Below are 21,023 nucleotides of genomic sequence, written 5' to 3' on the forward strand. Positions count from 1 at the left end.
TTCTGATCCCGGCAAGTTACAAGAGTATGAAAAATTCGGTTACACCCGAACTCAGCTCTTCCTTCCTGTTTTTTTATTGCTTGTTGGGTAGATAAATTCACAACTGATAGATGTTTGTATACTATGTATGAAATTGTGTGCTTGTGTATAGAGGTTACATTTTATCGAATTTGGATATAACTTCACGGCCATAAATGAGCAGTAAATCATAAGAGAAATCAGCGTAAGCACCAGTGGTTTTTTCACTCAGTCACTTTGCTCAACTCAAGCTATTCAAACGCTTGTTCGATTCGGTGGGTGAAAGTCAAAGTCCACATTCAGTAAAAATAACACCAAAATGCATATGCGGCGAATAATTTCGATATTACTCCTCTGCATTATCACCACTACGGCAGCTAAGCGCTTGATCAAGCTCAATGAGCGGCTGTTAGCACGTCAGAATGTAAATGCCAGCGCTCAGTGGGAAGAGCGCGTCGTTGGGGGAACAAATGCCGATCCAGGATTCGCTTCATATCAAATATCCATACAAGGTCAATATAACGGTCATTGGTGTGGTGGCAGCATTATCGACAAACAATGGATAATAACGGCGGCACATTGCATCGATGGCTACAATCCGCCTTATCTGCGCATCATAACCGGTACTGTGGAGTGGGATCAACCGCGTGCTATCTATTACGCCGACGAGTTTTATACACACTGTAACTACGATAATCCGGAGTTGGCCAATGATATTGGACTCATACATTTGAATGATTCCATTATTTTCGATCAATATACGCAAGCGATACCATTGGCGTCAAAACCACTGGAGGACAATGCTGAAGCTATACTCACCGGTTGGGGTGACATGGCCTTCGGTGGTCCGGAAACGAAAATATTGCAGAAACTCACATTACGACACATGAGTCACAAGCGTTGTGCAGAAATATATGAGGATGAGGGGTTACTCGATGTGGGTCACATCTGCACATTCACCAAAGAAGGTGAGGGTAGCTGTAACGGTGACTCTGGTGGTCCTTTGATTAGTGGCGGTGAACTGGTCGGTATCGTTAATTGGGGCCAGCGGTGTGCTGCGGGCCTTCCGGATGCATATGCGAGTGTTTACTTCTATCGTGATTGGATACGTCGCGTCATGTCGGGCACATGCAAGACATGCCACTGTGAAGCTAGTAATTATCCTACATTTGGGAGTAAATACTGAAAAAATTTTAATAAAATATACTCATTCTATGGAGTGTTACGTTAAAGATTTTGAATTTTTGTGTTTTGATATCTTTTTCTTAAATTGAGGTAACTAATTGGTTAAAAAGTAAGTTATTGGTTAACCGCGATTGTATCGAAGCTATAATATCGTTCATATTTTTTTTACAGCACAAAAAAGGAATTATTAAAAATTATAGCTATATGTTATRGTGGTCCAATCTGAAAAATTCGAAATTATAGTGCCACTTTGGATAAAAATCTGTCTCAAATATCTTGAAAATATCTTGCGGAATAAAGAAGTTGTCCATATCAGAATCTGATTTTGATAAGTAAATTTATTCATTGTCGGCGATTTCAAAAATTGAGTATCTTCTTAGAAAGAAAAGACCGTGTTCAAAATTTTAGACCGTTATCTCAAATATATACAGGCTACAGACCGTACCTTTTTACATAAAATTTTTAGTTAAAATCTCTGGCAGTCTTAGAGAATCAAATAAAATCCTCTAACTTTTCCACGAAAAGTAAGGAACACTTTTTATTTGAAGGCAAAATACTGGAGATATATTTTAGTTACCTGAGTTATATTTAATTCAAAGAATGTTTAACAATAAATTACAGATACAGATGTACGATTGTTCAAACTGTTTTCAACATTCAGACTCCTTCCGACATTCTTTACAAAATAAAACGAAAAAATTACGTCTGCGTCTCAAAATCGGTACAAAATCTCATCGAAAACGATACCCGATTGTATTAGAACCAGTTATATTAATAATAGAATAACACTTGCCAATAGCTGCTACTTTGGACTAAGTAGCCAATTGAGAAGTAAAGTCCTCTCTAGAAGAACAAAGACCAAACTCTACAAGTGACTCATCATCTCCGTCCTGCTATATGATGCAGCTGCATGGACGATGACAACATCTGACGAGTCTGTGTTACGAGTTATCGAGAGAAAGATTCTGCGGAAGATTTACGGTGCTTTGCGCATTGGCAGCGATGGAATGATGAGCTGTAAGAGATATACGACGACATTGACATAGTTCAGCGAATTAAGAGACGGCGGCTACGCTGCCTAGGTCATATCGTCCGAATGGATGAAAACACTCTAGCACTGAGAGTAGTCGACGCAGTACCTGCCGCTGGAAATAGAAAAAGAGGAAGACTTTCACTCCGTTGGAAAGTCGAAGTGGAGAAGGACCTGGCTACACTTGGACTCTGAAAGTTAGGATTCCGGACATTCATACCCGTAGTAAACAATTTTTTATTACATCTGCTATTGGATTATAAAGGTTGTGACAGAAGTAAAATGCACGCTTATAACTAAACTCAAAACTGTTTCAAAAGAAAACATTATTATTTTCTTATTTTAAAAATGTATTTTGTTTTATTTAACTTTTTTTTTTCTTGTTAAGTCCTCCCACTGATTTCCAATCACATCTCATGTATTATTTTAGCAATAACTCTTTTAACTAAAACATTTTGTAGTACCGCTCGTTACACGACGAATCCAATCCACATAGAAATAAGTACTCGCGTGCATATCTGGATAGCCGACGGCGCAGGGCGTACCCCAGTTAACTAAACCGACCAATTTGCCATTGTTCACCAAAGGGCCACCCGAATCGCCATGRCACGAACCCTCGCCATTCTTCGTATATGTGCACATGTGTCCCACATCCACATCTGGATCGTCATCGTGCATTTGTTTACAAMTTTTATGTGGTAAATATTTCAAGTATATAATCTGCAGAATGTCGGGTGGATCACCGAACAACTCAGTTGAACCCCAACCTGTCAATATGACCTCATCGCCTTCCTTCATCTGCTCTGTCGGTAGTGGTATAGGTTGGGTTCTATCATTGAACACAATAGATGAGTTCAGTCGTACCAAGGCGATATCGTTGTGACTGCTCGGATTGTTATAGCGACAGTGTATATGTATGGAGCTAGCATAATAAGTGGCGTTCGGCTTCTGCCATTCGACGGTGCCTGTAGCGATCATTACATTCTCGGGATCTCTTTTGACAAGACAATGTCCGGCAGATGCGATCCATTTTTCGGAGATTATGGCGCCACCACAGAAATGATCACCGTATAAAGTTTGTAAAGACACCTGATAGGGTGCTTGGCCCAMAGTAGCATTAGTTCCTCCTACTACACGACCTTCAATCGCACCTTTTACGTAATTCTTTGGATATTTGATTAATTTGGCCTCGGCGTGGATACACAAAAGTAGTGCGAGTAAAAAAATCACCTTCATGGTGTAAAGCTATAATGTATATAATGGCAGTTTGGCGACGTTAGGTCCATTTAACTAGTCGTTATGAAACTTTGGATAAATGTGATAATACGTAAATTAWAAACTTATCTTTAGATATCACAAACAAAATTTTATAGGTCATAATTTGAATAATAAAATTTATCGACACTAATGTGCGGAAGGCGAAACAAAAACATACAAAAAGTGCATATGGGACTGAGTCGGCTAAGTTTTGATATTCATATTATAAAGCTAATATACCCTTCTCAGCTGTGTGCTATGTGTTTTAGTAAATCTAAAAACGTAACCGGCAGGTGTTTTTCATCCAAAGAAAAACATTTTGCTACTTATCTTATGTGTCATATATATTCTTGTCAACTGAAAAATCTTCCATACAAAAATTTATTTTGATCGGTAAGTTTATAAGGCAGCTACATGATATAATTGTCCGGTCTGTAAAACTTCCCTGGACACTGTATCATTGTCGTAGACATAAATCCATGCGAAAATTCATCAAGAAATTTTAGTGGAAATATCAAGGCGTTAATTACAAAAGAGGCATTGTAGAGGTTTTTTTATAAATCAGTTATACTTCTACCTTCCCATCGAACTACGTTATTACCTAGGTTTTGTTTTGTAACTACCTATCAGTTAATTAGGGTTTTAAAGCAGAATAATTATGTTTAAAAAATTAGTGCTCCATTATTATTAATGTATAATAAAATATGTGAGTGAAAAAATTAGGGATTTAATTATTTTATGGCAATTAAMAAAATTGTTCTYGCTCCTTATTCTTATGTTMCATATTCCTAACATAATTTTCAACTTGTTATCATACCTTACTACTTTTATTGAAAGCTCAAATTGGAAAGTAATTAATATAATAGCCGATTTGTTTAGAATATATTAATATATTTGTATAGTGGTTAATTCTGATTACAATATAAAAATAATGCTGCATTGCGGAGAAAATTGGTTCGCAAGGAAAAAAGTAATTCATGCCAAATTTTGCGATGATATATACCCAAAGTTGTCCATATATCAACTTGATTTTGATTGATCAGTTTTTTGGTCCTTAACAATTCTTTTGAAGATTAAAGCGATATCTTGAGCAATAATCCATGCTAAATTTCATGAGCATTTCTTGTCACATAAGAACTTAGTTTTGACTTTTCAGTTTGTATGGCAGGTTTTGTTATCCGACCTGCAATATTTCTTCAACTATTGAAACGTTGCCTTAAAGAATAAACCACGACGAATTTGCAGAATATATCTCGTTAACTGAAAAAGTCTCCAAAGCAAGCATTTGATTCCGATCATTCAGTTTGATTGCAGCTAGATGCTATAGTTAACCGATCTGAACAATTTCTTCGGATATTACATTGTTGCCTTCGAAAATAATCTATACCAAATTTCGTAAATATATCTTTTCAAATGAATACAAAAGTTTTCCATACTAGCACTAGATTCCGTTCGTTCAGTTTGTATGGCAGCTATATGTTATAGTGGCCCGATTTGGGCAGTTCCGACAAATGAGCAGCGATGAAGTTTGCAAAATTTCAAAACGATATCTTAAAATTGAGGGACTAGTTCGTATATATACAGACAGATGGACATGGCTAAATCCACTCAGCTCAACATAGTGATCATTTAAATATATACATACTTTATAGGGTCTCCGACGCTTCCTTCTGGGTGTTACAAACTTCGGGGCAAAGTAAATACTTATACTTAAATTACGAAGAGAGAAGTGTGAATTGGACTGCAATTTAYATATTGAAAGCGTGAGATTTTTGAGATTTTCTCATTCTCCCTTTTTTGGCGACCTCTTCCCGACCCTTCAAAACGGCCTGGTGCCACTGAAATACACCACATCTTGCTAAATCAATATTTGGGTAAGCCTGCTTGATCATATTAAACGTCTCTGTCGCAGATTTACCGAGTTTCACACAGATTTAATCGCGTACCTCTGCTCTAACGAACGMTGCATTTTCGGAAATGAAAAATTAACATGTTTGTACAGACTCTCTTGGAGCTCGGATACAACTGACCGTCCGCACGTTCGTTAGCTATGAACGCCCTCTATCGAATCCCGTTGGTGCGCGCAATGATTAAGAAAATCAATCCTATTACTTTCCGGACAAACCCTATATTTGGTCTACCAGAAGATCTGAACTGACTGCGTTAACTTGCGACATTATAATACTATATTCGGAAAAGTATGGTATGGTATGGTATGGTAGGGCTTTATGGGAGTCAAGGTAAAAATTTAACGATGGCCGTGGCAACGCATACTTTTTGGTAAAACTACATATCTTCTTACCCGACCGACCGATTTCGATTAAATGTAGTACGTGACATTCTTCTCATATTTCTATGTCACACTGCGAAAATGGGCAAAATCGGACCGCAACCACCCATACTTCCCATAAGTATATTTGTTTTTTTTTTTTAACTCTATTTGATTCTTTCACTTTCCAGTATAAAAATCAATAAATAATTAATATAAGTGGATACAATTTTGCTCCAGTGATTATTTAAAGTCACCACCACTACTTATGRCCAATAATTGCTCAAATCCAAACAAAAGTTTGTGAATAAACCTGATAGCGTGCTTGACCCAAAGTAGCGTTGGTTCCTCCTACTACGCGACCTTCAATCGCACCTTTTACGTAATTCTTTGGATATTTGATTAATTTGGCCTCGGCGTGGCCACACAAAAAATAGTGCGAGTAAAAGAAACATCTTCATGGTGTATGGCTATAACGTATACAATGAAAGTATACCGACGTTGGAACCATTTAACTTATCAAAACTTTGGATAACTGTGATAATACGTAACTTAAAAACATATCTTTTGATATCACTAGCAAAATTTTATAAAAAAAAATTTAATAACGCATTTGCATTTATCGCTGTAAAAGGCGAAAAAAACATACACAAATTACATATGACACTGAGTCAGCAGACATTTTGAAATATTCCATATTGCCTTTAAGGAAAATAAATAGTGCTTAGATTGCGTGAAAAGCCTGAATTGGTTTTCAGCTTATTTTTTTCAAACCTGAGGTTCCTATCAGGTTTTATTAAAATAAATTCAGAGAAAAAAAAAAAATGTAACGAAAATTTTTTTGCAGCTTTCGATAGCTGCGATAATGAGTTTTCCATGACCCAATTTATTGCATTGTCATTTTTATTTGACGAATGCCATATGTTGAATTTTTTCGGACTTCTTCGGAGCTACGTCGAGGGTGACAATAAAATTTTTAGACATTACAGTGAAATCTCCCACAAGTGGACACCGGGGTTAATGGAGTTCCTGCTTAATATTTAATATTGTCCTTATAAAAAAATGTATAAGGAGCAAAGTATGTTGGGACCGGAAAAAGAGCACAGAGACGTGAATAATGGAGATATCTGCTTAAAAGAACGTTCGTTAGCTCATCCAGATCTTGCTCTGTACACAGAACAGAGTATGTATGTTGCCTTTTATAATTCGGCATGAGAGAACAAAAACTATTTTTAATTCTTATTAGTTTTCAAAATATTCTTTAATAAGATCTGTACACTGTCGGTTGCGTTTGAACCAATTTTCGGAGCACTTTTGACACTTAGATTGGGGTATCTCCAAAACATGCGTTCTAGATGTACCAAATGCCTCCTCAACGTTGGCCTCTTAGTATATTTTATTTCTTCGGGAATAAAAAGGAGAAAAATTAAAAGAAATTGTTCGATGACAAGTCAAGACTTTACGGTGCTTTCCTCATCAAAGCGATATTTTAAGTACTCAAAAGTGCAGTTGACTCAGGAGACGTATGAGAGCTCGTATTGTCGTGGTGAAGAGAGAGCCGTTTTCGGTGGTTGGCTTTCCTGATTTATTGAAAGACAGCTAAGTAGTAAATAGCTGCATAACACTCCGAAATTACTACTACGTTGATGCAGTAGTATGGGTGTGAGATGTCCAGTTTTCTCTATAAAACRCCCAAACGTTCGAACAACTTTTGCTGGATTTGGCTCCTGTTGAAACACTAATACAATCGACTGATCTTTTCTTTCGGGCGCATGTGCGTTAATCCACATGTAATAATATCTCACGAGTTCATAGACGTGTTTCAAAGCTCAGCTATCGTATTTTTTATTTTTAAGAATTCTCCCGACCATATTCTGTTTTTTTAGCAATTGACAACGTGAGAAAAGCAATTTACAGTCAAATATTCATGCAATATTAAATGTAACTTGTCCCACAAATATTCTTTTTAAATCTTACGATAGCCCACATGACGATCTTGCAATATGACTATGCGSTCAGCAACAATAGTTACTGGAACTAGCTTCAAGAAATTTATCTTCGAGTGATCTACGATCTTGATTGCATTCGCCATGCCACCGATACACACCGGCTTAGATAAATATGACTTCGTTACAAGATTTTGAATTACGAAGTTAATAACGGATAAATTTCAATTCTTTTAACATAAATAATTTTAACATAAATAATAGTTTAAAGCTTTCGAAGCAAAAATTATCCATTCATTGGTACAAATGCACTGCCAACCAATAAAATGGCGACGAAAATAATGAGTGAAATAAAGAGTTCATAGAAAAAACATTTCTGCCAATCAGCTAACAGAAAACGTATGACCTATAATCAATATCAAGCACTTACAAGCGGCGTTCCAAAGTAAACAGGACTTTAAAAAACAAACAAAAATTAATTTTTTTTTTTTTTTTGGCAAAATGAATATATTTTATTCAAAATAGTCTCCTTCTGCTTCAATGCAGCCTTTTGCTCGGTCCAAAAGCATGTCGAACGAGCGTTTTAGCTCGTTAGCCGGTATGGTCGCCAGTACGCCGATGAAAGCCTTTTGAATGGCCTTTATGTCTGCATAACGCTTTCCTGTCATGGGCAAATGCATTTTTCCAAAAAGGAAGAAGTCGCGCGGTGCCGTAACAGGTGAATACGGGGATTGATTAATGGTTAAAATGTGATTTGTGGTCAAATAATCGTGCTTCGAATGTTGGATTCTGAGCAATTTTTTGTCGTCAGTCAATTTGTGCGGCACAAACCGTTCACCCCCAACGTAACGTAACGATCTGATGATCTTACACTTCGTTGCAATTTTTGGGTCGCTTTTGACTGAATGACGTCCCTCCAGTCCCTTAGCTGAGCTGTGGATAGCTTAGCTTGACAATATGCCTATGTGRCATGAGGTGTATGCGTTCAATGGATGGCGCCATCTTCCGATCCTAATGCTGATGTCTTTAAATAAAAACAAGAAAAAACGTTAACTTCGGTTGCACCGAAGCTAATATACCCTTCACAGTTGCATTTCTTTTAGTAACWATGTGTTCAGTTTATATGGAAGCTATATGCTATAGTACGCCGATATGAACAATTTCTTCGGAGATTAYATTGCGGCTTTAGAAAATAATCTATACCAAAATTTCATGAATATATCTTGTCAAATCCCAAAGTTTTCCTTACAAGAACTTTTTCCGATCGTTCAGTTTTTATGGTAGCTATATGCTATAGTACGCCGATATGAACAATTTCTTCGGAGATCACATTGTTGCCTTAGAAAATAAGTTGTGTGTACAAGAGCTTGATTCCGATCGTTCAGTTTGTATAGCAGCTTTATGCTATAGTGGTCCGATATCGGCAGTTCCGACAAATGAGCAGCTTCTTGAAGAGAAAATGATGCTTGCAAAATTTCAAAACGACATCTTAAAAAATGAGGGACTAGTTCGTATAGACCGACAGACAGACAGACGCACATGGATAAATCGACTCAGCTCAACATACTGATCATTTAAAAATATATTTTATAAGGTCTCCGATGCTTCCTTATGGGTGTTACAAACCCAACGTGACAAACTTAATATACCCTGTTCAGGGTATAAAAATGGGTCGCAGTTTCTGTTAATCGTTTATTGATTTAACAGTGACTGCGCTTCAGTCGAATAATCGCGTGATCTTCCCTCGAAAACGTTATAGAATTGAACAAATTTTGGAAATTTGATCTGCAAGTTTCCTGATAATGTCAATAAGTTACCTTGGCTTTGTAACTTGAAATCACTTGGCTTCTTTATAGACTAAAAAACATTGCTTAAGGACTATGGGGATTAACTGAATTACTCCTTTGACAGGATTGTGTCCATAGTTTTCCAATAAACTTTTCGATATTTCCTATTATTTTGAACTTTCGAAAATAAAGACCTGAATGAACCACCCATTACATACGAATAAGATATGGACCTAAATTTGAGCGAACAACTCCACAGAGCACCAGGCGCTTGCCTAGGCGACTCAGCTGAATCTTTGATGCGCACCGATGCGACTAAGAATTGTTAGATATTTCCGGTTGCCTCGTTTCGCGTGTCGTCTGCCTACCTATGATAGTGCCGAAAACGGTAGTGCAATGATTACATATAATTTATTTTAATTAATTACATTTTTATTTAGTTGGTTTAGCATAAGCTTTTTTTTTCAAATTTAAATTTTATACTGCACACTCTCGCCCGCTCACCTTTCATCGCTCAATTTTGTTGCCACTTATTGTAGATGTATTTTGGTCTTTAGTGCCTATTATCGTTGCCAACTAATTTCGTTTCTTCCGAAAGCTGGCTGTCAGCCAAACACTTCCTTTTGGACTTTTTTTACTTCTTCTTCTTCTGACGGCCGAACGTTTGACGATCGCATGTTAACTCATCCGATATATTATATGTATGTCACACGTGTTGCTGACGAGTTTGTATGCTAGTTTGCGGCCATAGACGCCACAGAGCGAACTCTCAGGTATGGACCGTGATAAAAACTTTTTTCATTTCATAAATGTGGCTATCTGGACTGTGTGACGACAGTGAAAGCAATAACAGAAACACCTCTACTGATCTCGCAAGAATACTGTTGAATATCTTTTATGATATTTAGCTGAAATTCGCTTTGCATGATTTTAAGTTCATAAATTATATTGAAAGCATTTAAAAAGTGGATTGTTGATTCAGAATTTAAAAATATATATGTCGCTTGGAACTCTATAATGAACTAATAATTAGAACAGGCTATTTTTTAAGTTTTTTAGTTTCACATTTATTGTTTAGATAAAAAGTTTATTTATCAAATGTTTGAGCCGAAGAAAGTTTCCAATCTTTTCGAGTTTTTAATATTGAACTATTATACCTGTAATATCAAAGTTTCAGAACAGTCTAGCCAAAAATCCGCATATACCAAACTGATACCACTTTTATTTAAAAAGTTACCGCACCCAAGTTTTGTTAAGTTTGCTCATAGCTGAACCACAGGTGACCCTATCTGAAATACTGCAGTCTCATCTTCTTGGAGGTCGCTTCGATAGGTCGAGCGGCTTTAGTTCTTGAGCTCTCAGCTACGGCTGCTGTTTTTTCTTCACTGCGTACTGGACGTGGTCTATTCTGTCGAATATTATCCAATAATGAATGCTAGGTCTCAAGAAGGGTAATGGTGTTGCGAAAAGTACGCTCAGTAGGCCGATTATCTACACCCTATATAAGTTGAGCAGAGCGCGCGAAACACATTATTTGCCTCTTTTTGGATCACCGTTAAGAAAATCATATTAAAAAATCTGTCAGGCGAAATGGAAGTAACTATATGATGAAATTTCCAGAATGAGCTTAAAGAGCCAGTAATAGACTGGGACTACATTTGCCCCAGTATCTAAAAAAAAGTTTATTGAGAGTGGTTATTTCAATATCTAAAAGCAGAAAACTGATAGTGATTAATTTCTTAATGGCAACACTGAAGAGATTTATTGGACAATCTATGAGTGATTCACCACTGTTAAGAACATGATATTTCGAACTGTTGATTATGACCTATAGAAAATCGTAACATCACCCGAATAGATCGTCGAAAGATCGTCGAAGTTGATGACAAATATTTAGATTTTGCCAGATCATTTTCAGCATCTATTACGGGTATGAGTAATACTGCCTGGTACTGAGTATATCTTACAATGGCCTCCACTCTAAGTCCTCTCACATTTACAAATATATTATATGCTACTATTTACTTCCACACCACTGTATTGCTRAAATCTCACTGCCACATAATAACTTACCAAAATTTTGACAAGTGAAAATGGAAAAGCAGCGGGCAAACTCTTTGCTCACAGCGCAACAGCGGCCACAACAACAATACTGCACGCAATTCGAAATTTTTTGAGTTGAATTTTCAAAAATGTATTTTTGACTACTCAGTCGCTACAGCAGCCACGACGAGAGCGGTACGCCAAACGGAACAAAGCGCGTGCAATTTTTGCCASAGTTTCCAAAATTCCATTTCCAAATATATACACATATGTATATATATTTAAAAGAAGGTGTATTAAATTATGACTTCGTGAAGGATTGTGAAAATGCCCTATTTTTGCGAAATTTTAGTGTTGAAGTGTGAGTTTTAAAAGGAAGMAAGAGCAATTCAGCAACAAAATCACGCGGTTGTTTCGTAATAGTTATCGAAAACGCCAATTTAACTTGAAAAGTGTGTGTGTTCTTAGAAAAAATTGTTGAATATCGAAATAGAATGGTAAAAATTATAAGTTTTAATTAATTTTTGAAGGGAAAAGCATTTGAAATTATATTTTTCGAGTTTTCTGAAAAGTCTAGAAATTCATTTTTAAAAATAAAATATCGAACCGGCGATGAATAATCCAGCGCAGACAATKCGTTTGCACAGTTCCATATATTTATAACGGTTGACGCTGACGTTTGTGAGCCATATGGAAAATATTCGACGAAAAACATGAAATATACACGCGAAATATTAAAAATATAAATTAAAATTTCAAAATATATATACAAATTTGTGCAATTTAAATTTGTTGCCGAACGCTATACGACACGCCGCGCATATATTTGCGAATGGACGCGGTGTGCTGGGTGGGGACGCGCCGTTGTTGAGTGGAGCCGTGTGTCGCAATTTATTGAGCAAAACAAAAAAAAAAAAGCAACAACAATAAATAAAATTAAAAAAAGAAACGCTAATGCTGCCGATAACAACAACAGTGCATTCAGGAAACGCAAATTGCACGGCGTTGTTGGCAGCGGCCGATTGTTCCGCGAAAATAATTCAAAATTCTCATTCGCGCATGTGCGTGTTGATATGCATATGTATATATGTATTTATGTGTTCCAAAAGTGCTTGTAAAGCGGAGTGTGGTGGCGTGGTGTGAAGATGTGGTCCAAGTGCGATGTGTGCCAAGTGCGAGCATAATGGCGAGAATAGATGAGAAACGGTTCCAGCAAACAAGAAGTTCCAAAAATGTATCATTAAATAAAAATTTGTATCAAAAAATACTATAAAATGTGATATAAAATTAAACAATGGTGAAAAATTGCTATTATTTTTTTTAAGTATTAATAAAGAAAGAAGAAGAAGAGAAGAGAGAAGATTCATATAATATTTTGAAAATTAAGCCGTGTGAAAATGTGTTGTAACACAAATTAAGTCAATTATTGAAATAAAATCGTATATTAAGCAAGCTAAATAGTTTTTTGTCACATGTTCATGAAGAGGTTAAAAATTCTACACTAAGCTCCGTTTCTTTAAAAATGTACTTAAAAAATGTTTAGGAATTTTTTTATAGAAAAGGTTTGAGAATGCGGTTGGCACATAGTAATAATATTTTTTACTATTCTATCAAAAAGCAAATTTCGTAAAATATTAAACATTTGTTCAAAAGCAACTAAGAGACTAAAAACCAATTACTTCGAAATGGTCTTCTTTATTTTGGAAAGAGTTGAACAAGGTTTCTGCAGTTTGATAATGTCATCGGTTATGTTCATGGAGATCATAAACTCATGCGAGTACTTCACCCATCTTTTTCAGTGACAAAACTGTGGAGAATATTATATTCGAAAACTATTTATTAGCGATAGAGAGCGGAGAGACTCTTAACTTCTATTAARCATGGACTCAATACCTCCTATTCATTATTTTTCATACAAAGAACTTTCCTTTCTAAAAATGTCTAAATATTTTTTCGAACAAAAAAATGTGTTGAGGTCTCAAGATAGAGATTCAAAAGACAYTTATGTTTTAGTTAGTGTGTCCATGCTCTTGCAGAAGCATTTTTTATAATTATGATTGTACTAGTTACAAGAAAATAGACCTCGAATCTAAGCTTAAATCCCATGTTTTACTTTTGCTAACTTTGCTCTGTTCCACGTTGATTGATAACGAAAATGAAAGCTCATTCGGACCGAGTTCAAGTAGTTTCCACATTGCCATGTTCTAACTTAAATATAACGGATTTTGAAGATGATAATGCAGAGCCGTGTCAAAAGTCCAGAACAAGCTTTAAAAATGTTGCTGAAATATTAATAATAAATGGATATTAACCTTTTCAAATTTATAGAATTCTCCAAAAATATTTTGCAATTGCATATAACAAATCGTTTCTGCTCGTCACAATAATATTTTATATATTATTTATTTTTATAATACTTACTTTTAATTATTTTCAAAATATTAATTATTAAAATTAATAACGTTTTTCAAAAATGAAGGATTCTGTACAACACAAAAATATAAATTTCACTTAATAAATTATAAATAAATACATTTTAAATATTACATAGCTTCTTAATCGACGTAAATGCCGATTGCCGTTTTCCTCGTTTCGATAATGTTAATGAATATTTATTTCTGTGCGTATGTGTGTGTGTGTTTTTTTTTTTTTGCAGCAGTTTTTCTCACTTACTTGTAAAGCATATTTTAATACATAAATAGATACATACACCTACAAGTGTAGAAACGACGTAAAGAAAATATTAATGGGCGAATAATGAATTGTTCATTTCATTTATTTCTTTATTTTCTCAAATTGCTTACAATTCTCATTATGTTTATTAAATAAAGTGCATATAGTCGGTTTATTTTAGCGTAGATAATTGTCAAATGTTTTTTGTTTTGGAAAATATATATGTAGGTTTTGTAAAAATAAATGCATTATTTTATACATCAGATGTGAGATTTTTATTTAGCATAATTAGAATGATTCAATTTAAGTAAAGACGTACCATTTTGATCTACAAGTTTTTGTCATTTTGACTAATGACGATTTCATAGAAACTCAGAAGGCTTTTGGAAAAATTCAGAATCTTCTTTTGAAGCGAAATTTTCACCAGCAAAATCAATCGTCATATACAGGAATGTTCAAAACCGTCATTTAGCGCCAGCGCTGAAGAATAAGGACTTCCCAAACAAGCTTCTGGAGCTTAAGTATGCCGAGTTACTATCGATTTGTGTGACTCGGCTTCACCTATTGCATAAAGCTGAGTGCCTCTGGGCTATTGTTTTCTTAAAGTGGTACAATTATAAGCAGTCAGGTCCGAATTGAGAATTTGCCGTAGGAGAGCAGCTTATGGTAGATGATTTGAATGAAAGATCAATCCGAACTTGACCATCGTTTACACCAGCTCCCCGGGATTCAATAACGACAATTTTCCCTAGACTTTATCGTGATCCACTTTTCACCAACAGTAGCAATCCGCTTGAGAAATTGATCGATTATGTTGCGATGTATTAATTCGAAATTTGAAAATCAGTATTTATTGAAATATTTTCATTTATTTGAAATTTTTTGGAACACATACATACGTGCATGACATACATTGAGCTTTTATTTTTATCAAAAAGTATTTAGCAAATGAACAGTTTCTTGTGAAACAAAAGAAGCGTGGAAAATATCAGTACAATATCTCTAAAATTGAGAAACTAGTTGCGTATATACATACATACAGACAGAAGGACGAACAGACAAATGGACCTAAACTGGTGGACTGGTTGAATCGACTCAGTTCGTCTTGCTGATCATTTATTTATACATATATTTCATGGGGTCTCCAATATTCCTTTGGAGTGTTACAAACTTTGTGGCAAACTTAATATATCCTAATTAAATTGTACTAAAATCAAATATAAAACGATAAAAAATTAGAATACGATTTGATTACAACAATATATAATACTGTATATAATAATAATAAATAAAGGACGTGTTTATGCATCACACGTTCTTTTCTTCACTTTCTTTTTCTCATGCAGTTCGACAAAAATAGATACGATGAAAACAAATTTATATTTAATTAAAATTTGTATCATTAGTGCAACTAAAATTACTTTGCGAAAAATAATCACATAAAACGTCACTTGTGATTGAGGTATATGCCAAACTCATCGAAAGTCACATTTWATTGGTTCGTTAATTTTAGCGAATTTTATTTGGCATTACGAATGCGAATTAACAGCAAGTGATTAGCGCATCTGCTCTGCATGCCTTAGCGCAAACGTAAATTTAATATATACCATATACATATATACAACTATAGAAATTATATACAAAAACAAGAGATATTTACAGCGTTATTGGCAATTTGCATTTCATTCAAGTGCATCGCGCATCACATTTATTTGTTTACGAAAATGAAATAGTTATTGCGTCCTAACTATAATTGGGTGAATCAAAACGAAATGAATCAAGCATAAAAACTGATAAGCTTTATTTGCACACAAATTTTGATTAATACAAAAATAGTTCGAGCAAAAAATTTTCGATTTTTTAGTAAATAGAGTGTGTTGGAATTTGAGCACGGTTGCCTAGGCGTATACGTAACATGAAGATTACAGAAAATTGTCTTGCATGACAAGTTCACATATAGAACTGCATGTACAGTTATTGACAACATAATTTTTTTAAATAATTTTTTATACCCTACGTTCAAATTTAGGGAACGAGATATTTCCTGTCATCAAACAGTCGTTTCACTAGCGGCTTGGCTCTCATGTCGCTTGTCAGTCTCAACTTCGAAGACGTAGATAATAAATTCGAAGCTGCTCTTTGTTTATGGTACATATTTCCATTATTATTCTCTAAAAACTAATCGTAAAATAAATTTTAGTCCGAGTTATTAGTTAGTCAATATTTTATTCGCGTCCCCTTAAAGCACAAACTTATTTAGCAATCCGCTAAGCATATTTTTAGGCGCAACTCAGTTTGAACTTATTACTTTATTAATACTSGCCGAAGAGCAATAGGTGTAGCATGAAATAACGGAGTTCACTTGGAGCTTCATATAATACTTTTCATATTCCATGTAATGCATAACAATAGCATGTTATTGATATAATTAAATAAACTTCCTGAACCAGCTAGCGAGCCCACCTTGCACTCAAATCATCTAATGTCCTGCAGTTCATGCAATTATTTTTAAGATTTACCATAAATTAAGATTTCTCATACTCCAATCGGTTTAGAAGTAAACGCATGGTGGTCTAAGTTCACTGCTTACCTCTTGCATTACCAAAGTTCTTTGTTTTGCATGAGCAAACGAATAGTGCTAAGATAAATAGGTGAGGATTGATTTATCTGTTTGTTGCTAGTCACCGACATTTAAAAAATAATAATTTCAAATATTTGTTTCTAAACTTTTCTTTTTCCGCTTCTTTACATTAATAATAAAAGAAATGTAAGCGAGATAACACATATGCCTGCCTCCAAATATTGTTGATGAGTAAGAAGATACACATTTTTAAAAGTATGATTGAGGCCACCGCATACCTTCGAATTTTTATTTATAAACATTAAAAGAAGTCATAAATTGTTAAAATTTTATTTGGGATTTCTTGGTGTTTTAAGATGGAGGAAACGCCTTTCAAATTTGTTATTGTAGTGCTATAAATGAATAAGTATATGAATAAATATTGATGCTATAAATATATACTTAATTAATATTGTATTAATAAATTTACTAAAATAATAATTCAACATAAATATTTTAAGTTTGAAAAAAATAAATTTGGTCACAAATGCGACAGTTTCATATACAACCATAAGGTGTTTCCAAATCTGGTTGCTGATAACTAGTAAATATATAAATACACGTATATGCAATACACTGTATACTGTCATATTTATATTATACTATAAGCTGTAGAATTGCGGCATGGCATCGCACAAAGGCTGAGTCAGCCGCCTTAAATGAGTTCATAAAGCGCCAAACATAATGCGCCTGCACTCATAATTTGACAGCTAACAACATTTTCATAGCAAAGCATTACAATATAGTTTAATGGGCATGTAGACTTAGTGATAATGGTACAAATTGCCAATAATGCCGAAGAATATACAACAGAGCAGATGAAAGATGCATATATGGTGCAAATTAACACACAATGGTTATACCATATGGTATACTACTGTGAGCAAAAAATAGTATAATAATAGAAGAGCAAAAATCTGTGAATTTTCGACACAAAAATTTAATTATTTGACTTTAGTATATTTCATCTTTACTCTCTTTCATTGATTTCATATAGTCATATTCAATATATGAAATTGAATTTTAGAAAGCGATTTCTTAAAGAAATGATTTGTATAATTACTGCTTTGTCGAACGGTCTGGGATTTCTCAAATAGTCGGTATAAAAGTATGTCTCTATATCAGTAATTTCCGTATTCCATGGAATATAAAAAAAAAAAATAAACTTAACCAAATCAATAGAATTCCTCGTTTGGAAAAAAGAGTAAATTGAGGAAATTCCTACATTAATTTTTTGCGATAATTTGCGAGCATTCATTACCAATTTCTTAACAGCTGCTGATAAACTTTACAAAACAAATCCAAACTAATAACATGCTTCATTTTGACTAATAACAACTTGGCATACATCCCAACAATCGGATCCGAATCCGTTTAATGTCCGCAAACACGGCTTCGCTACTACTACTACGACAACAATAACAGACACATAAGTAGTACGTCACAAATAGGATAAAAGGCCATCCGACGAAGGAATCGAACTCAATTAATTGAAAAATGCCCAAAAGCTGTGAGAAATATTATTGTGAAGTTTGCTATTGCTTAAATTGACAATATTATAATTATCATCCTAAACTCCAATGTAGTTTTATGAAGGTTCTAAAACGAAGACGAGAGTAGAGTTAATTTGTGTAAAATGTCTATTTTATAGTTTTTTCCCTCAAATAGATGAAATGTACTTCTAAAAACCAATGATGCATTATATAATGACATTTGAAAATATCCTGTTTCAATTTTATAGAGAAGTATTAAAAGTTACGGCAATGTCAGCTATCACTCAGGAGTGTCTCGAAAAAAAGTTGAATTTTGATGCGCTTCGGAACTGGGTGCTAYCTCAACTGAAAGCGAAAAATAAAAAATTTCTCATATGTATGTATATCATTAAATAATAATTTTTCGCAGGTAACGCTGGGGGACACTTCGAAGGAAATATGCGATTTTTTGCAAATCGGTTAGTTGGTTATTGTAACATTGACTGAAAAAAACTCTACAGCGTTACATACCTCCTAAATTATAGAATGAAATAGTATTCAAAATTTTATAACGACAGATGCGATAGTATCAAGTTATGAAAGGAGCAGACTTTGAATACGTGAGATGGGGAGCAAACACTTTAAAGCTTGGAAATCTAATTTGAAACAATCATACGACAGAGATAGATATATTTATAAATCTAGACATGATATTCTTGAGATAAATATTTAGGATTTCACATAGTCATAAAGTTATAAGTTTATAACGAAACGAAAGCYTAGCATTGAGAATTGTAATTCCATAAACTCATTTGTATATGTAATCCAACAGTGTAAAAGTTTTTGATTGTATGGTGAATTATGACAAGTTGGGAGTATTCTAATTATGCAGTAGTTTAAGGCCAAACATGAATAAAAAAAAAGAAATATATATATATAAGCTCTACCCCCTCCTTAACGATAATCACCTGTAGAAATTTGTAAAATTATTAGACAGTTAAGTTACTCTCAATATTCAGAGAAATATTATTTTAATATTTTTTTTCGGTCTATACACTGCGTATAAGCACCCTATTATATAAATACTAGAGCTTTCCACCTTCCACCGACTACAAAAATTCGACAATTGGTCTACTATATATTCTATATGTTTAACCATCAATGCATAATCTACAAAAGCATGCTATAAAGCGATGCAAAATCAGCTGTGCACCAAATGACAGCGAAAAAACTGTKGAAAATGCAGCGTAAAAAGCATGAAAGAGACAGACAGCACATCAATAGCCAAAATTGCGCTAATTTATTAGGACACGACGATCAATGATAAAAATAAAAACACCGTCAATTGCATTGAAACAACAAACCGTAAACAGCAAATCAAAGTCAACAAAAAGCAAAAGCAGCGAAAAGCATAAGAGGTAAAAAACAAAAMTATGTACTATGTATGGATATAAAAGGAAATAAACTAAAATAAAAGTAAAAGAGCGATGTAAATAAAAAGAGGAAATCAAATTTTAAAAATAAAAATATTTGTAAATAAAAACGAAACATGCACACACATACAAAGAAGCAGTCAAACATATGCTTGCGTTCGGGAGCGCACTTGGAAGCGGCGAGTAGCCGAACTCGGCGAGAATGAACAGTACGCTATAGAATGCCGAAATCAACAAGAAAGCGCAATGTAAAACGGAATGTGAAAAAGAACTTCGCATAAAAGTTCCACAGCAATTTTGTATGCAATTCAGTTGAGTGGCGACATTGTCGCGAATAAAACGTTTGGTCCACAAGCAATTAGCCCAGCTAATCGTAGACACAAAGAGCTTACRGAATAAGAAATTACAACCAATAATTTCAAATACTAAGGATCCAAAGAAAACAAAGTGCTGTGAAATAATTACCGTTAGAAATCGGTATTTTAGAAACCAAAAAGTGAGAAAAGGTAGTGAAATTCGAAAAAACGGCAAGCAATCAAAAAAACAAAACAAAACAAAAAAAAACCAAAACTTGCCCTTGCAATCTTCTGTGTTTGTGTGATTTAAAAATTTTCAAAATTAAAATATTTCAAAATTAAAAATTTTTTCAAAATCAAAAATTTTTCAAAACTAAAATTTATTTTCCAACATTTTTAAACCTGCACGTCCTTGTTTTGTCTAACTAAAAACATCGATTTTCTAAATACACTTACGTGTTTTACCTGACAGGCGGCAATTTGCCTGTGTTGCAAACAACCCAAAACGCCTATAAAAGCAAGCGAAATAACGAGCAGCGGCAGCCACATCAGAACAACAACAACAACAACATATTTAAATAGAAATAGCGTATTTTTAGAAAAGAAATCAAAAACACATTTGAATACGTCAAAATGTCGGCGAAAAATGTGAGTGACTTTCATTTCTACAGCTGCAAACATATAATCATGCACACATGCACTTAAAAAAATGTATTTGCTCATACTTGCATATAACGTAGATATGTATGTAGCATGCTATTTAACGGTCAACCATTGTTTCATCACCACTACATAAACACTTAGAAATGTGAAATCCTGCTTGKCAACTCTGATGAATTAGCGCAAATTCGCAGCGATCGACGTCCAACAGCTGTCGATCAGAAAAAAACATATGTTTCTTATTTTCAAATGCTGAAAATTGCATTAAAATATTTGAGTATACTTAATTATATCAAACTAAGCATTGAAATTTTGGTAAAAAGGGTGGAGAGCC

At 34.3% G+C, this 21,023-nt stretch overlaps 2 protein-coding genes across 2 annotated transcripts; one reads left to right on the forward strand and one right to left on the reverse strand.

Annotated features, from left to right (window-relative positions):
- The first annotated feature begins 216 nt into the window (after nt 1-216).
- LOC108970570 (chymotrypsin-1-like) lies at nt 217-1,259 on the forward strand. Its single transcript, XM_018936033.1, has one exon. The coding sequence runs from the start codon at nt 338-340 to the stop codon at nt 1,202-1,204; it is 867 nt and encodes a 288-aa protein (XP_018791578.1). The 5' UTR covers nt 217-337; the 3' UTR covers nt 1,205-1,259.
- Nucleotides 1,260-2,450: 1,191 nt separating this feature from the next.
- Nucleotides 2,451-3,489, reverse strand: LOC108970502 (chymotrypsin-2-like). The gene has a single exon (XM_018935941.1). The coding sequence runs from the start codon at nt 3,467-3,469 to the stop codon at nt 2,675-2,677; it is 795 nt and encodes a 264-aa protein (XP_018791486.1). The 5' UTR covers nt 3,470-3,489; the 3' UTR covers nt 2,451-2,674.
- Between the last annotated feature and the right edge of the window lie 17,534 nt (nt 3,490-21,023).

This window comes from Bactrocera latifrons, unplaced genomic scaffold (assembly GCF_001853355.1).
Source record: "Bactrocera latifrons isolate USDA-ARS-PBARC rearing strain unplaced genomic scaffold, ASM185335v1 scaffold_107, whole genome shotgun sequence".
Classification (NCBI taxonomy): domain Eukaryota; kingdom Metazoa; phylum Arthropoda; class Insecta; order Diptera; family Tephritidae; genus Bactrocera; species Bactrocera latifrons.

Bases quoted from the DNA above. Each gene is read 5' to 3' on its own strand.
- LOC108970570 (XM_018936033.1), top strand. From the start codon at position 338: ATGCATATGCGGCGAATAATTTCGATATTACTCCTCTGCATTATCACC.